This window comes from Camelus ferus, chromosome 7, assembly GCF_009834535.1.
Source record: "Camelus ferus isolate YT-003-E chromosome 7, BCGSAC_Cfer_1.0, whole genome shotgun sequence".
Classification (NCBI taxonomy): domain Eukaryota; kingdom Metazoa; phylum Chordata; class Mammalia; order Artiodactyla; family Camelidae; genus Camelus; species Camelus ferus.
This window is the reverse complement of record NC_045702.1, coordinates 19,484,985-19,501,521: the sequence shown is the minus strand read 5'-3', so window position 1 is coordinate 19,501,521 and position 16,537 is coordinate 19,484,985. Positions and strand designations below refer to the sequence as shown.

The window sequence follows — 16,537 nt, the reverse complement described above, 5'->3', positions numbered from 1 at the left end:
TATATTTCAATGTGGTTACTGCTGTTTTTACAGTTTCCTTGTTATGAATTTCATTATATGAACTCAGATTTTCCGTAAGACTTGGTCACCTAGTCAATTCTTTTTCTCTAATTTTTCTCCAGCTGTCAAATACAATGTTTTTATAATTGAAGTACTGGAGTGTAATTGATTTACAATACTGTGTTAGTTTCAAGTGTACAGCAAAAGGAGTAGGATATATATATATATATATTTCAGATTATTTTCCATTATAGGCTACCACAGGATATTGAATATAGTTTCTTGTGTTATACAGCCAATCCTTGTTGCTTATCTATTTGATGTATAGTAGTTTGCATCTGTTAATCCTATACTTCTAATTTATTTCTCCCTCTTTCCTCTTTGGTAACCATAAGTTTGTTTTCCATATCTGTGAGTCTGTTTCTATTTTGTATATAGATTCATTTGTATAATTTTTTAGATTCCACATATAAGTGATGTCATATAATATTTGTCTTTTTCTGCTTGACTTACTTCAGTTAGTATAATAATCTCTAGGTCCATCCATGTTACTGCAGATGGCTTTATTTCATTCTTTTTATGGCTGAGTAATATTCCATTGTGTGTGTGTATGTATGTGTGTGTGTGTATACACACACATACATACACACACACAACATCTTCTTAAGCCAATCATCAGTTGATGGGCACTTGAGTTGTTCCCATGTTTTGGTTATTGTAAATGGTGCTGCTATGAACACTGGGTGCATGTATCTTTTTGATTCAGAATTTTCATCCTTTCTGGATATACACCTGGGAGTAATGGCCCCACCAACAGTGTAGGAGGGTTTCCCTTTCTCCACACCCTCTCCAGCGTAATTACTTATAGACTTTTTAATGATGGCCATTCTGACTGGTGTGAGGCGATATGTCATTGTGGTTTTGAAGTGTGTTTCTCTTAACAATTAGCGATAGTTGAGCATCTTCTCTTGTGCCTGCTGGCCATGTGAGTGTCTTCTTTGGAGAAATGTCTATTTATGTCTTCTGCCCATTTTTTGATTGGGTTGTTTTTTTTTAATATTGAATTGTATGAGCCATTTATTTATTTTGGATATTAAACCAATTGTCAGTAGCTTCATTTGAAAATATTTTCTCCCATTCCATAGGTTGTCCTTTTGTTTATGGTTTCCTTTGCTGTGCAAAAGGTTTTAAGTTTAATTAGGACCCACTTGTTTATTTTTCCTTTTAATTCTTTGGTCTTGGGGAACTGATCTAAGAAAATACTGCTACAATTTATAGATTGGCTTTCTTTTATTTTAGTTTTTTGAATAGGTAAAAATGGCTCAAACGCCTAACAGCTTTCAAAAGTTTTTATTGACATTCTCCTTCCCCTGCTTGTCCCCAGAGGTAGTGATGCTAGTGAAGCTTAAGCTTCAGAGTCCCTACCAGGACCACTTCCAAGGCTAGAACTAATTTTATAGTCATAAATTCACATTCTTTTTCTTAAAGACGCTTCCCCCAATTTTATAAGCCTCAGCCTAGTTACGCATTTCGTTCTCCCTGTCATCCCAGTCTCCAGCCTCTTTCTTGGGTTTCTGATGTATCCATCCAGAATTAGTTTATGCACACAAGGCACGTGCAGATATAGATCACCTGCACCTCCTTCCTTTACACTTGCTTCTCTCAGTGTATCTTGGAGATGCTTCTACATAAGACAAGAAGCACATCCACATTGGTTTTGGTTGGTTTGTTGCTAACTGCTTGACCTTCCATTGTGTGGAGGTTCTGCTCTTTACTCAATCAGCCCCCACTGGTGGAGCTTAGTGAATATTTGTTTTGCTTGGTTTTGGTTTTTGCCATTTTCTTGTCTACCTGGCAGGTTTCGGAGACTTAGATGGCAGCTCAAAATCTTCTGTGGCCACCAGTTTCTGAAGAGGTAAGGATTAAAATGGGTGAAATTGGCAGGGGGAGCGCCTGTCTCCCTCACTCTCCACCCTCTTCAGGCATCTAGGACTGCAGCTCTTATCAAAACAGGACCCCTAGTGCCTACGATTCACAACCTTAGCATGAACATGTGCATCTGAATATTTATCTATGATTGTGAAACAAAGGATTGTCTTGCTAAGGAAATTCTGAGTATATGAAGGCAAGAGGAGGAGATCACTGTAAGCCTAGGGAGCCTCTAAAATTGGACTAGATTGGCGTTGGCTTCACAAAAGGGCAAACGGCCCATGAGGTCAGCATTACTCAACCAGGAGCATTGCTGCAGCCCACAGACAGATTCCGCTGCACACACACTGACAATTTGTTCTGCTGGATCTGACAGAGAAGGGTCGAACAAGCCAGGCATGGAATGCTGGGTGTCTTCTGCACCCAGAAGATTCAGTCACTTAGATTGAATCTTTACCAAATTCAGGTATTACTTCCCTTCTGTTCTTCCAATTCAGTGCAAATAACATGGGCATATCATTTTGGATAACTGGCAAGGCACCTTTCCACTCTCTCCACCATCTTAAAGCATCAGCTGTCCCAACACCTATCACAACCTACTTTCTGGGAGGAAAGGATCACATCTAACAGATTACCCCAAACCTAACCCTCTGCCCAGCTGTAACTTTTGTTCAGACACTCCTTTGGCTCATCTCTAATAATCTTCCCTGGAACTGAACTGTAGTGGGTTTTAGTTAAAGGGAACACATTTCAAATCCTCTATATGTTTTACAAGGCGTCAGGTAAAAATTACATAGAGAAAGTAAGAGAGGAGGAAAAAAAATGTGAGAGAAGAGAATTGATGACTCTCCACACTGTAGGACTAAGGATAATGTTTAGTACTTCTTCTCAACTTAAAAATTGTTGACATGTGGTATTACTTTTTGAAGCTGGCAACACCCTCTTGGAACAGACAGGTTGGGTGGGATCTTAGCATCATTTTATAGATGGGGAAACAAAAACAAGGATACAGCTGATCATGGCATACCTGAACTCAGGTCCATGGGGTTCCCTGCTATCTAAAGATCTGATGATCAGGGCTGACACTGGCTGGGTCCCTCAGGAAGTGATCTGGGGACCATTAGTTCAGAATGTGTCTACTGTAGTGGGGCCCAGAGGATTTGTCTTGAAGGTTTATTTGGGTTATAGTTCACATAAACTTGAACACAAATCCATTGTATGTATCCATGGGAGTGCTGCTTCTGAAGATCTGGGAGGAGGCTCAGGTCTCTCTATTCCACCCCCTTAGTAGCACCAGCTCTCTTGAGTTTCACTGCTGTCCTCAACAGCCAGAGAGCTGGGGACTCAGAGCCTCTGTTGACTTGTGGCAGAAACTGCTAGATGTTTACCAAACTGTTTCCTATTATTCCTGGGAAATAACATATATAGACTACATTTCCCAGATGTCCTTGTGTTTTTGTAGGACCATGTGACCTAATTTTAGCCAATGGTTAAAGCAGAAGTACCAAATCCACTTTTAGGCCAGACCCACTAAAGCCTCCATGACTTTTTCTCCTTCTGACACACATGACAACCTTGGGAACCAGATGGGGATGATGACAGATCCACAAGGTGTAAGGACCCTGGGTCTCTGAGTCACCAGTTGATAGCTAGCTGCTTACTGACTGGGGACACTTTCTCTGAACAAGAAAAAAAAATGTACTGTGTTAAAAAATACCTTGATACATATATTGTTATAGTATAACAAAATCCTAAATGATATCAATCATTGCTTATTTTGTCCTGGGTTTAACCATACTGTAAGCAAATGTATGCTGACTTATATGAGGGCCAGAAGGTCAAAAGATCAGAATAAGTTAAAGTGAATAAAACTTTTCTCTTCCTTTTTTGAAATGGCAATACTGACACTTGTTTACTTTAAATTTTTCTAATAATGCAGTATTATTTTCCACTGTATACTTTCCATTTTGAGAGTTGTCTTCTTTAAGTCTTTAATATTTATCATTTTGAATATTTTCCTGTGCCTTAACTGTATGTCTACACACACACACGCATAGGTAAGTTTTTCTCTACAGGAATGAGAAAATACTATATCAATACAACTTTCTTTTTACATGTATTTTATGAGAATCTTCCCTGGACATTACAGAGATAAAAGTTGTTTTTAATAATATTTGCAAAATATTCCATAATGTCGATTTATAATGTTTTATTTAACAGCTCCACTATTGAAGGATATTAGATTATTTGTGGCATTTTGCTATTACAAGTATTTCAATTAAAAATAAATTTACACATTGTTTTTACATATATATATGTGACTATCTCTGTAGGCTGTGTTTGTAGAATTGGCATTGTTACATCAAAAGTATGCAAATTTTAATTTTGGAAGACATATTCCCAAATAACCATGAAATCAATTTATATTTTCCACTAAGATATGGAGAAATTCCTATGTGCCCACATGCTCAGCCATACTAGGAAGTATCAATCTTTTTATTTTTGTCCACCTGATGGGCAAAAATTGGTATCTCATGCTTTAAAATTCGTTTCTCTGATCACTAGAGAGGCTGTACACCTCTCCTCATGTTCATGAGTGGCTTTCACTCATTTCACTAGCATGGTTCATTTGTCTCTACTACATCCGGGAATTTTTGCTCAGTTAAAAAACTGGTTTGTGTATTACTATTTTGTTGATTATACATCTAGTGAAATTCTGTCAGATACAGTTTTATCCTTTTTCTTAAAATGGTTTTTCAGAATATTCAGGCTGATTTTCTTGGGTCTCACTTAACTAAAGGCAGAAAAAGATTCCAGAAGTCCAGGCTACAGGGCGGCAGTATGACTAGTGGCTATGGGTGTGGTCTTTGAAGTCAGGTTGACCTGGATTAGAACTTAAGTTGTGTCACACACTTGCTTGTAACCACAGGAACGTTCTCACTACGTCTGTGCCTCCATTTTTTCTTTCCAAAAATGAGGGCAATAAAAGTGCTAAGCTCATAGAATTGATGTGACGTTTAGACAAGATAATAACGCATATATCTCAGCACAATGCCTGACACTAAAGTGCTCGATAAATACTAGACATTAAAATTATTATTTACCATGTGGGCAACAGACATATAGAATTAGACATTTAAGTTTTATTCCAGGTCCTAGAAACTTTTCCAGTGAAGTTACTCTTAATAAGATCCAAGAAAGCTAATAAAACTTAACTGTTCATAGTGTAGGCATTTCTATTCGTGTTCCAGCCAGCCTTATGCACTTACTATTTCCCAGAGCACTAAACTATTCAACTCATTTATTTATCCAGCAGTTGCTCCTGAGTTCCTACTATGTTTAAAGCCCAAGATACTCGATTATCTAAGAATCCATTTCATTTTCTCTGTATGAAACTTATTCTGTATTGCTTTGGAAAAAATGAAAACCCAAATTCCAATGAAATGTGAGGAAACCAACAGAGAAAGGGAAAATTAGAAAATAAGAAAGAACCTTAAAGATTGTCTCGTTCACCTTCATTTTACAGATGAGGAAACTGAAGGCCAGAGGAGTTAAAGAACTTTTCTAAAGTCACACAGTGAGGTAGTGGGGACCTGGGATGAGAACCCAGACATCCCACGCCTGAGCCAGCACTCTGTTGACTAAATCGTACTGTGCTCAACGATCCACCTCTTGGCCCAACATGGTTTCAAAAATTAGAAACAAAGAGAAACACAGGTTAAAAAAAAAAAAAAAAGACAGATCAAAATGATCCAATGCTATTCAAAGTCTATCAAGATGCAAGAAGTGTAAGACACGTCCCTCTGGCTGGGAAGCTGTAGCCTTGTTTTCACCATGAGACAGCATTCCACCTCTCCTTTCATTTGTTTATGCCTCCTCTCAACAACCCATATTTAACAATGACACTCTACACTCGCGGCAAATGGTAAACAACAATCCTGTAGGTCGGTGGTTGGCCATCCCTGGCCCACATGCCAAAGATGCTGCAGGTGCCAACTTCAGGAAGCAAGTGAACCGGTTCCCAGTTCCTATCATGTCCAGTAGCCACTGCCCATAAATGTCTCCTCCCTCTTGCCAGAGTTTTCAAGGGCAACACTTACCGTTGCTTCCCATGTGACACCAGTCCTATCCCAGACTTCCAGAACCACAAGTTCAGCCATTGGACATGCTCCTCTGGGAAGCTAATCATCACTGCGCCCTATGAGAGAAATGAATAAACATTCCCAGCATTTTTTATATTCAGTGCTAAATTTCTAGCCTAATGTTCCCTTTCTTCTCTGTGATCACAGAGCAATACCATATTCTCCTCAATTATTAATATCCATTAAATAAGAACATACTAAAAGTTAGAATTGGGTAAATCTAAGGGACAATAAGATATCTAACTTAAAAGAATACAGGATAACACAACCCAGGCCTATAAACTATGGGTAGAAATGTGGACACAATGATTATTCATTTGTTCATTCAGTTTACTGAATGTCTGCTATAAACAGTCCTGAGGCCAGCCATTCAGGATGAATATCAGTAGGTCCTCTCCAAAAGAGTGGGTCAGAGTTCATTTAAAGCCAGACTGCCTAGTCTTGAGTTCTGTTTCCACCAGTGAATAATTCTGTGACTTTGGGTAAATTAATTAACTTCTCTAAATTTCATTTTTCTCATCATTATATAAGGATAGTAATTGCACCCACTCCACAGATTTGATATGAAGATTATATTAAAGCATTTTATTTAGTTCCTACCACATAGTCAGCACTCCATCATTATCAGCTACAGTTCAATTTCTACTATAGTATAACCCACAAGTAGAGGGATTTAAAGAAGGTTAGAAATCAGAAGATAGCTCCACTGAAAATTTGGAAATTGGGGCCAATAGGTAGTTAAGGGGTCCTTTATTAATTTAACGAGTGTTCACTGAGTGCTCACTTTGTGTTAGGAATGTCAAGGTACTGCGGATGAAGAGAGAAACTGACGCTTGTCCATTCCCCCATGTGGAGAGATTGACACATAATCGAGAAATGTACTATAAATCCCAGGTTAAAGATCAGAAAATGTTGAAAATCAAAAACAAAATCTGAATTCCTTTGCCTAAAAAAAGGTCCCACATGTTTGCTTAGCGGATGGTCTAGGAAGAGGTTCAAGGGGAGAGAAGTGCCCTGAAGCCTTTGCCAGCTGACTCACAAAGGGACCACTGAGTCCAGGCTGCGGCTGGGACTCCTTGTAAGTCTGCCCCTCCAGCAGGGAGTGGTCTCATCTGCTGCTGAAGGGGACATGCTTCTGCGTGTGGCAATGCAGCATGCAACATCTGTCATGAAACTAAGCCACCATCTAAAGACTGTGTTAGGAAACACTGGAATTACAAATCATATCCAGTTTGGAGAAATTTCAAGACCCCTTTCTAATGCTCTTGAATTTGCTGAACCGTCATCAACTTCAGACTTCACTGTCAGCCTCTTTCTTCCATTGCTTTCAGTTTCTTCGTTGCTCACTGAGAGGCTCCTCCACCCCTGACCTTTGCAGTCACAGTCCTTTCTTGCCACCTCACCCTCATTTTCACACCAGTACACAGTCAAGCTGCATTCTTGAGTGAATTTGAGTACTTTTTCCATATGGAGCTCAGTGTCTATCTTTGTCTGGATGCCAAAAGTTTTTCCTTCTCTCCTCTTTTCTCCTCCTGGAGCATCACAATCTTTTTGATTTTTATATAGGGGTTATGATTATGGACTCAGGAATCAGATTGCCTGAGCACGATCTTGGACTAGGTACTTATTAGCTGTGAGGCTTTAGTTAAGGTACTTAATCTCTTTGTGCCTCTGTTTCCTCACCTAAAAAGTGGTTAGTAAGAGTCCCTATCTTATGGGTCTGTTACGAAGATTTTAAAAGGTAATACTTAACCGATGTTTAGAATAGTGCCTCACCATAATGACCACAGAAAGTGAGAGACTACAGGATTTAATCAACAAATAATTTTTCCTAAGCCTAGGCGGGCAGGCATTTAGGGACATTTACGATTGGTAAGAGGATTTACAATTGAGAGGAAACAGTCTGAATGGGGGGTGAGGATGGACAAGGTGTCAACAGATTCTGAGTCTCTGCCTGGCTACAGTATTTAAAAAATATTGTTACTGATGTGGCTAAGTCAGAAATGCTCGCTGTTCTGCTATTCCTGCACAGTCCTGATGAAGTCATGAGTGTCTAACTTTTGGTACCCACAGCGGCGGGTGAAATAAACTTTTTCATCTAGATAGTCTTAATTCACTAAGAAGTTAAGTGAAAAAATAAATATGTTTGATAGAATTAAAATATAAGAATACAGTAAAACCTAAATACTTTATGGGGAAGGAAAGAGAGTGCCTCACAGAGTGTCTTGGGTTGTTCAGTCTCAGATATAAAGAGTGATGAACGTAGGTGGTATTCAGTGTCCAAGTCTCCGAGTGGACTACCGGGGGTGATGCGACTCAAATGTCACTCCGTTTGGAGATGACTTTCCTTGAACAGCACCCTCCTCAGGGCACCCCTGACCTCTGCACTCCTCAGACTGTAGATCAGTGTGTTCAGCATAGGGTTGAAAAGACTGTAAAACAGGGAAAGGACCTTCTGCTGCTCCTCGGGGTGTTGAGATTTGGGGGCCATGTACATGACGATGGCACTGCCAAAGAAGAGCCCCACCACGCAGAGGTGGGAGGAGCAGGTGGAGAAGGCCTTTCTGCGGCCCTCAGCTGCCTGGATCTTCAGGATGGAGAACAGGATGTGTGTGTAGGAGACCAAGACTAAGCAGAGGGGCCCGACCAAGATAAACACAGAAGCAATAGAGATGACAACTTGGTTGAGCCTGGTGTCAGCACAGGCCAGCTTGAGGACAGACAGGAGTTCACAGAAGAAGTGGTTGATTTCATGAGGCCCACAGAAGGGCAGTCTCAGGATGAGGCTCACATGGACCAGGGCCAGGAGGGAGCCACAGGCCCAGGAAGTCATCACCCTGGTGATGCAGATCATCACCAGGGTGATGCAGACCCTCCAGCTCATGATGGCAGAATATCGGAGTGGGTGGCAGATGGCCACATACCGATCATAGGACATCACCACCAGGAGAAGACATTCAGTGTGAGCAAAACTCAGAAAAAGAAAGGTCTGTGTCATGCAGCCTGCAAAGGAGATGGGCTTGGCTGGACTGAGGAGGTTTAGCAGCATCTGGGGCACCGTGTTGCAGGCATAGGCTACGTCCACGATGGCCAGGTGTGAGAGGAAGAAGTACATGGGGGTGTGCAGCCTGGAGTCCAGGGAGATGAGCCCCAGGATGGCCCCGTTCCCCAGCAGGGTGAAGGCAAAGAACAGGGAGAAGAGTCCCAAAGAGAAGCATCTGAATCCTTGGGCCGAGATAGAATCCCAGTAGGGTGAACTCTGTAACCATTGTCTGATTTCCCTCCATTTCACTATGCAAAAGGTAAAATGGATAGCTTAGGGCAAAACTGTCGAAAACTAGACATTATTTTACAGTCATTTTTAAAAGACAAAATTTTAAGGAAATGGTTAGTCATGCATTAAATTAATTACTTAATCTGACATCCAGTTTTACAGAAGGGGATTGTGTCACCAATGATAGGTTACCTAGAGCCTGTTGACACATGTGATAGGAAGAAGGAACGTCAAATCAAAAGAGGAAAGAAAATCACCAGGAAATAGGGACCATCCTGGAGCTGCACCTGTCAAAACTGTTCAGAGACTATCTGGAGTGTAGAAGTAATCTGTAACAAAAGAACGCTACATGTGAGAATTAGAACAGTCCTAGAAAAGAGATGCAATTCCAGTTTCTCAATAGAAATATCAACTGTGTTGCTTTCCACAACCAAAATCAACCTTTGCTCTCTCGAGCAGCTTATATGATAACAGAAGGAACAAAAAGATAAAAAGCAACTTTTATGACAACGTGATTGTTTACGTTGTTAAGAAGGAATCAAAGGATGTCTTGCATGCAAGCTCTAATGAATATTTTTCTTTTCAGAGTGATGAAACCAAGCCAACCATTGGCCATTTGGCAGTTAATCTCCTGATGGATACACAGGATTTACCAAAAAAAAAAACAAAAAAACAAAAAACAAAACAAAAAAAAAACCCCAAAACTGTTTTGAATAACAACCCCTACATTTTGTAGGAATTGGATTTTGGGGGGCTGCCCAGTGTTCATGTATGGTGAATACAGACTTTGGGTGCAGGGCTGTAAATGAGTATGAAGCCAGGTATTCACACATGGATTTGAAGGCTGTGGTGAGTGTGTGTGGATGTATATGGAAACACTTCAAGGGGTAGTTCCCCATGCACTATTTCTAACTCTATTACAAGAGCAAATCTATGTAATAAGTAGGAAAGGCCGTACCTGGAACAAGAGTGTGCTGCAGGCCTCACTCTTTGTGTGATGGCTTAACATCTGTATCACGTATCATATGTGAGATTCAAAAAGACAGCAGATGACAATTCATTAAAAAATCAACCCTGCCCTACTTTGGCAACACAAGAATTGATAACTGCTCTACAGAGAGCTAAATTTTCTTTTTGCAAAGAGATCGTTTAGTGAATTTGTCATTTTACAGATTTCTATAGCACGAAATTGGCAGTCCTTTATTTGATGCTTCTCTGAATTGGTGGTGTGCCAAATAATGGCTGTCTTGTCCTAAAGTCCTGGAAAACAGCTTCCTCAAAATACCACCTAGAAATCTAGCATCTTTGCTGATGTAAACAGTTAGCAACTTAGCTAGGCCAAAATAACCTGAGACCGAACTACGGAACTCGAGCCTGCCTGCCTCTGAAGAAAAAGCTTCTCCAGAATTAATGCATGGAAAGGAAAGTTTGTTGACAAGACCCTGGTCCAGTTGTCATTAATACCAAAGGAGACATAAATGAGATGCTTCCTGAGGAACTTGGAAGTAAGAGAAACACTACTGATTTTTGAGAAGCGCAACTTGTAAAATCCATTCATGGAAGAGAAGAACTGGAGGAGGCAAACAAGAAAACCTGTGCTGACGTATCGCTGGAGAGTTCTGAGTGCATCCAAGACTATGCTCAGGGGCTTTGACGCAGCCTCACGGAAGCAGGGGAGGACGATCTGACTGTGACTCGGGAATCCAAATGTAACCATTGTGTGAGGCTCCTGTCTATGGAAGGACTAAGGAATAAAGAAGAGGGGTGAGCCACGGGGCCAGTGTTTGTCAGCACATCTTCACCACTGTCCAGGGGAGACTGGCCTCATGGTGTGAGAGTGCTGTCCCCCTGGCAGGTCTGTATCTACAGCTCAGGTGGCCTGAGTGATCAGGGGTCAGTAACCCTCCCTGGTAAGATCTCCTGTGAACCCCCTCTGCTCTGATTCTGTGCTCCCCAGTCAACCACGCGGTATTACAGTTTGCCTAAGAGGGAATGTGCTGATAAGCAAAGTTCTTGCCAAGTTTTTATAATAAGTAATTCCATTTATGTTTATTCATGGGTTTTTTTTTTTTGAGTTTGAATAGAATGATACAAATGAGAAATGAACAAAATTTCCAAAGCTGCATCGCAAAGCAGGGGCAAGTTCCTGAACAGAGATAACCTCATTGAAATACAACCCAAGCAAAGCATTTCTGAGCAGCTAATTGGAATCCTGAAGGACGTCCCTGTTACATCCCTCTCTAGAAACAAATGACTGTTTTTTAAAATAAGTACTATCAATAAATTATTATATTACCAAGACATAATTGAATCTACTATACTATGAACTCCTAACATGAGACTAAAGCTTATTTTTTTAGGATGATACAAAAAATTACAGCACTAGGACAACTTTCTACATTAATTTGGAAAACATACAAAACATATGAAAATATTTAGTTGTGAAAATGCATTTGAATCTACATCTTATAAAAAGCTTAATTTCTTAATTCAGTCCTTTATTTCCTTTTGTAACTTCCAAGATGATTACATAAAGGAAAAAGAAACATTATTTACAAATCATGAATCTCTTTAAAACCTAAAGGGACAGTCAACAGACAGGAGGGCCTAATGAGTGCTCTGGGATTAGCAGATACAAACTACTATATATAAAGTAAACAACAAGGTCCTAATGTATGGTGCAGGGAGCTACAGTCAATATCTTCTAATAACCTGTAATGAAGAAGAATATGAAAAAGAATATATACGTATAATTGAATCTAATGACTATGCTGTGTACCAGAAGCTAACACAAAATTGTAAATCAACTATATGTCAATTAAAAAAAGATTCTTTAAGAACAGTTGCCATATCGACAGCTGGATAGTAACTCATGCCTTGTGAGCAAGGAACTGGTGCATCCATTTTTGTATTTCTGGCACTTGGCAAAGGTTCATTGAGTGAACAAATGAATGAATACATATGAATGAGTGAATGCCTAAATACTGAATGTGTGGACCATCCTTGGACTGGTTCTGGAATTTCCGGCTTGCTTAAATCTTACCTACCATAATCATAGCCAAATAAGGACATTCTTCCTAAGGCAAAAAAGAACACTGTCAGAACTTTGATAAGAATAAATATAGAATCTCCAAAATGTTTAAGCATTGAACATTTGAAAGATATTTCTATTTTCTTTCTTTCCCCCCATACTTTATTTCATTTTACATGATATTAAAAGCATCTTACTTGAACTCTAATGGATTAAATTTGCTAAAGGACAAACAGAACTGAAAGGGGAGACTAAGAAAGACTGAATATATCCCAGTTCCCAATGCAACATTCAGGACTTGTTTTATGCTATAAATGATACATCTAATATGTAGGTACAAGTTAGCAATTTAAAAATTGGCAAATCATTTGATGACTAATACATTATCCGGTCTCTGTGGTTTCAAAGCAAGTATCTAAGATTGAAATCATTTCTCTACACATGAACAAACCTGTTGTTGGTACTAGATGGGGCCTATGTTTCAAAAAGTAAAATTTAAGATCTGATGAGCTGACAAACTCTTTCCTAATGTTGAAGGCATGAGTCACACAGCATTCGTAAAATGAAAGCTATTTTTAAATCCTCAGTTTGACTTAAGTATTGCATTATTCCAAGTAATAAGAAATATTTGTTACAATTAATGTACTCAATAAAACCCTTCTGTTCCCTTTTTATTTTTATTTTTTTAAATTTCTTTTTTAGGTAAAAATATTTTTACATTTCTCTTGAGATTTCTTTTTTGAGCCATGCATTACTTAGAAGGCGGTTGTTTAATCTTCAAATATTTGGGGGATTTTCCAGCTCTCTCTCTCTGGTATTGATTGCTACTTTAACTCAATTATGATCTAAGAACAGACATTGTATGATTCCTATTTTTTTTTTTTAATTTCAGGTGTATTTTATGGCCCCAGATGTGGCCTATCTTGGTGAAGGTTACATGTCAACTTGAGAAGAATGTGGACCCTGCTGTTGCTGGATGAAGTGGTCTGTAGGTGTCCATTACATCCAGTTGATTGACGGTGGTGTTGCGAACATCCTGACTGAGTTTCTGCCTGCTGGATCTGTTCATTTGGAATAGAGGATGTTGAAGTCTCTGTCTGTTCTCTATGTCTCCTTTCAGTTCTACTAGTTTTTGCTTCATGTATCTTGATGCTCTGTTGTTAGGTGCATACGTGTTAAGGATTATGTCTTCTTGAGGAAGTGACCTTTATCATTAAGTAATGTCCCTCTTTCTCCCTGGTAACCTTCTTGCTCTGAATCCCCTGTCTCTCTTGGTGGCCAGTGTCTTCCTTATCCCTGTGCCTCGCTGTATCACTGTCTCCACCCTGACCTCTTTCCTTCCTGGCCCTCTGTATGATATTCTCTCTCCCTTTCCCATTTTACTTATACCTCTTCTATAAGTCCGCCTTCTCAAAATCTCTTTCTTAACTCCCCAAAATGCATCTCCACAGTATTTCTAGAGACTTGTCAATAGTTTCAATATTTGAGTGGTTTCTAAGAGGGTTGTGATTACATAGGAAGTCTGCTTTTAGTTTAACTGTCTTTAGCCTTGGAAAATACTATCTGATAATTCCTAATAGCATGAGTATCTGTCAACACGCTTATCTGGGATATTGACATATCCTCTCTTTATACCATAATGGCCAATAAATCTATTACTTGTACTTTAGAATTAACTTAACAAGAACTTGTGTTTAAAGTATACCCTTAGATTGAAGAAATCTTTTTGATCAAGGCAGTGATGAAAAGATCAAACATTGGGCCACGCATGGTACCTAGAACTTAGTACGTGTTTCATAAATATTCACTGATGGACTAGAAATCAGTTTTATTAAATCTAAGAAGACAAAATGTTAATGAGCTCTCCACATTGTGCCTTGAGCCAGATTCTCCAGCCAAAAATAAATAAAACAACCCAACCAAAACCAAAAAACACAACCACCCCAAAAGCATTGAGAGGCACTGCAGAGTAATAACTAGAGTGGATAAGCTTACGGATCAGACACACATTTACTACGGGTATGGCTTTGAGTATATTTCTTAACCTCTCAAGCCTCAGCATTTAACTTTTTTGAAAGGAGAAAAGTGATAGTACCTGTATCATGAGGTGGTTGTGAAGATTAATTAAGACAATACATGTTAACTAGTTAAATTAATTAACTGAGATGATATGTTGAGCATATTCCTTCTACACAGGGGATACTCAATAACAGGGATCAATTATTATCAATCTTTAACAGCTTGGATAGCCTATGGTCACACGGATCTGAGAAGCATGGCTTCTCTGTAGTTCAGAAAGTCCTTGGAAATCAATGACCTCACTGGCCATTATCCTCCTTAAGTCAGTTTTGCAAAGTCTTCATTGCAACAAAAGTCAACAAAGGGATTTCGTGGATAATATACCCCTGAAGGATTTAGTAAAGCAAGTTTGGTTCCTGACCTTTTGATGGTTTTGTTGGGAAAGTGCACAATTAGTTGAAGAGGTATTAGGGATTAAAAAGAGCACAAAACAGACAATTCTATTAAAAACTAAAGAGCTTATCCCTTAAGTAGCAGCTTCTCCCCTCTTCTGCACTCTCCTCAACCACCTCAAACACACACACACACACACCTACACATTCGCACTCACTCACATACATTCCAGGTTTGAGGAAGTCTAACACTGAAAGTTACTGAGTACTTTCTGTGTGCCTGACACTGGTCTCCAGGTTATGGGTAACGGATGAGATGTGTATGGGCAGCATGGATTATATATTGTGGTTTTGTTGATGAAACACAAACACAAGGACTGAACTAACGCCAGTTTCCCTGAAATGAAAGATCACTCCATAATATATCCCAGTACAATCTTCCTTGGTTTAGGGAAAATTATTCCATGTATTTAACCTACACCCATCACACAGGCACCTCTTATTCTTAATCCAGCATCAACATCCACAAGGCTATTGCTTTCATGCAGCTGCTGATCTACTGTACGGAATGGAATCAACCAAATTCGATACTTACATTGTCTGTGAACATTATATCCAATGATAATAGCGTGAACTTTTTCTCAAACTATCCCCATAGCAGAATCATCACCAGCCCACACTGACAGAGGACTGAATTTCCTTATCTATGCTTAAAAAAAATTGCCATGTAAGAGTAAGAGTTAACAAAAGACTACATGCTACAACACATCTAAGAGAAATTGATGATAAAATAAAATAAGGCAACCTGGTTAGCGCCCATATTTGGACTCAAGGACCTCAGAAGAGGAAAGCACGTGTGAAGGTTGGATAGAGTCCTGCTTTGGGGACCTTCTGTGGGAGATACAGAACCCTCACTTCTGTTCCTAACTGAAAATGGAATGAGATCGTCAGAAAGCAAGGTTTTATTCTCTGATGGGCTCAACCTAGCTGGCAGCTCTTGAGGGCTCGTTGGAAGGGGTGGGCTGTGAGATGTGGTGCATGCCCACCTCCACTGGGAAGGAGACACAAAGCAACCCTCATTTTCTATTTCTGTTCTCATCCCCAGCAGGACACATGATTAGAAAACCCAGAGCACACCCCTGAGACAGCACCACTCATCACAGTCCCCGAATACTTGGCATTATTTGGATTCATGCATCCCAGCACTGCCCTAGTTCCCAGGTCTCCAGACGGTTTGGGTGAACCTTTAAGGAAGCAGAACCAGTGTGACAACAAATAAGCTCCTGGCATCAACCTCCGTAATTCAGCTTCTCCCCAGTGTAACCTGGGTCCCTGGTGTTGCAGCACAGGTGGGCAGAAGCATCCCGAAAAAGCAGCTCATTCCAAGTAACAACTCAACGTGTGAAGATGCTGGTTATGGAGGCTGGGAGCAGCCTGGGGAATCCAGAGGGGCAAGATGTCCCGAGGGGCTTATTAGCACCTGGCTGAGGGGGAGGGTTTTCTAGGACACAAACCACCAAAGTGAGTCACCCGCCGGAAGTATTCTCTAATCTCTGCTCTGAAAGAGGTGCTGCGAGAGTCTGTTCCCTCAGTGGAGGGGAGAGGACCCTCTCCACGGCAGCTTCTCCTAGAGGCCACTGCCTCTCCCGGGAGGGTGGAGACACCTGCTGCCTAAGGTGCCCTCCCGTTTATTTGCCCTTCTCTCTTATACTGGACACAGGAGGGATGTGAATCTCATATCAAGCTGTTG

The 16,537-nt window shown here is 40.1% G+C and overlaps 1 protein-coding gene across 1 annotated transcript; it reads right to left on the bottom strand.

Moving 5' to 3' along the window:
* Positions 1 to 8,394: 8,394 nt before the first annotated feature.
* LOC102511427 (olfactory receptor 2A1/2A42) lies at positions 8,395 to 9,415 on the bottom strand. Its single transcript, XM_032484370.1, is given in 2 exon segments — positions 8,395 to 9,276; positions 9,278 to 9,415. Coding segments are annotated over 2 exon segments (963 nt in total). The 5' UTR covers positions 9,359 to 9,415.
* Positions 9,416 to 16,537: the final 7,122 nt, after the last annotated feature.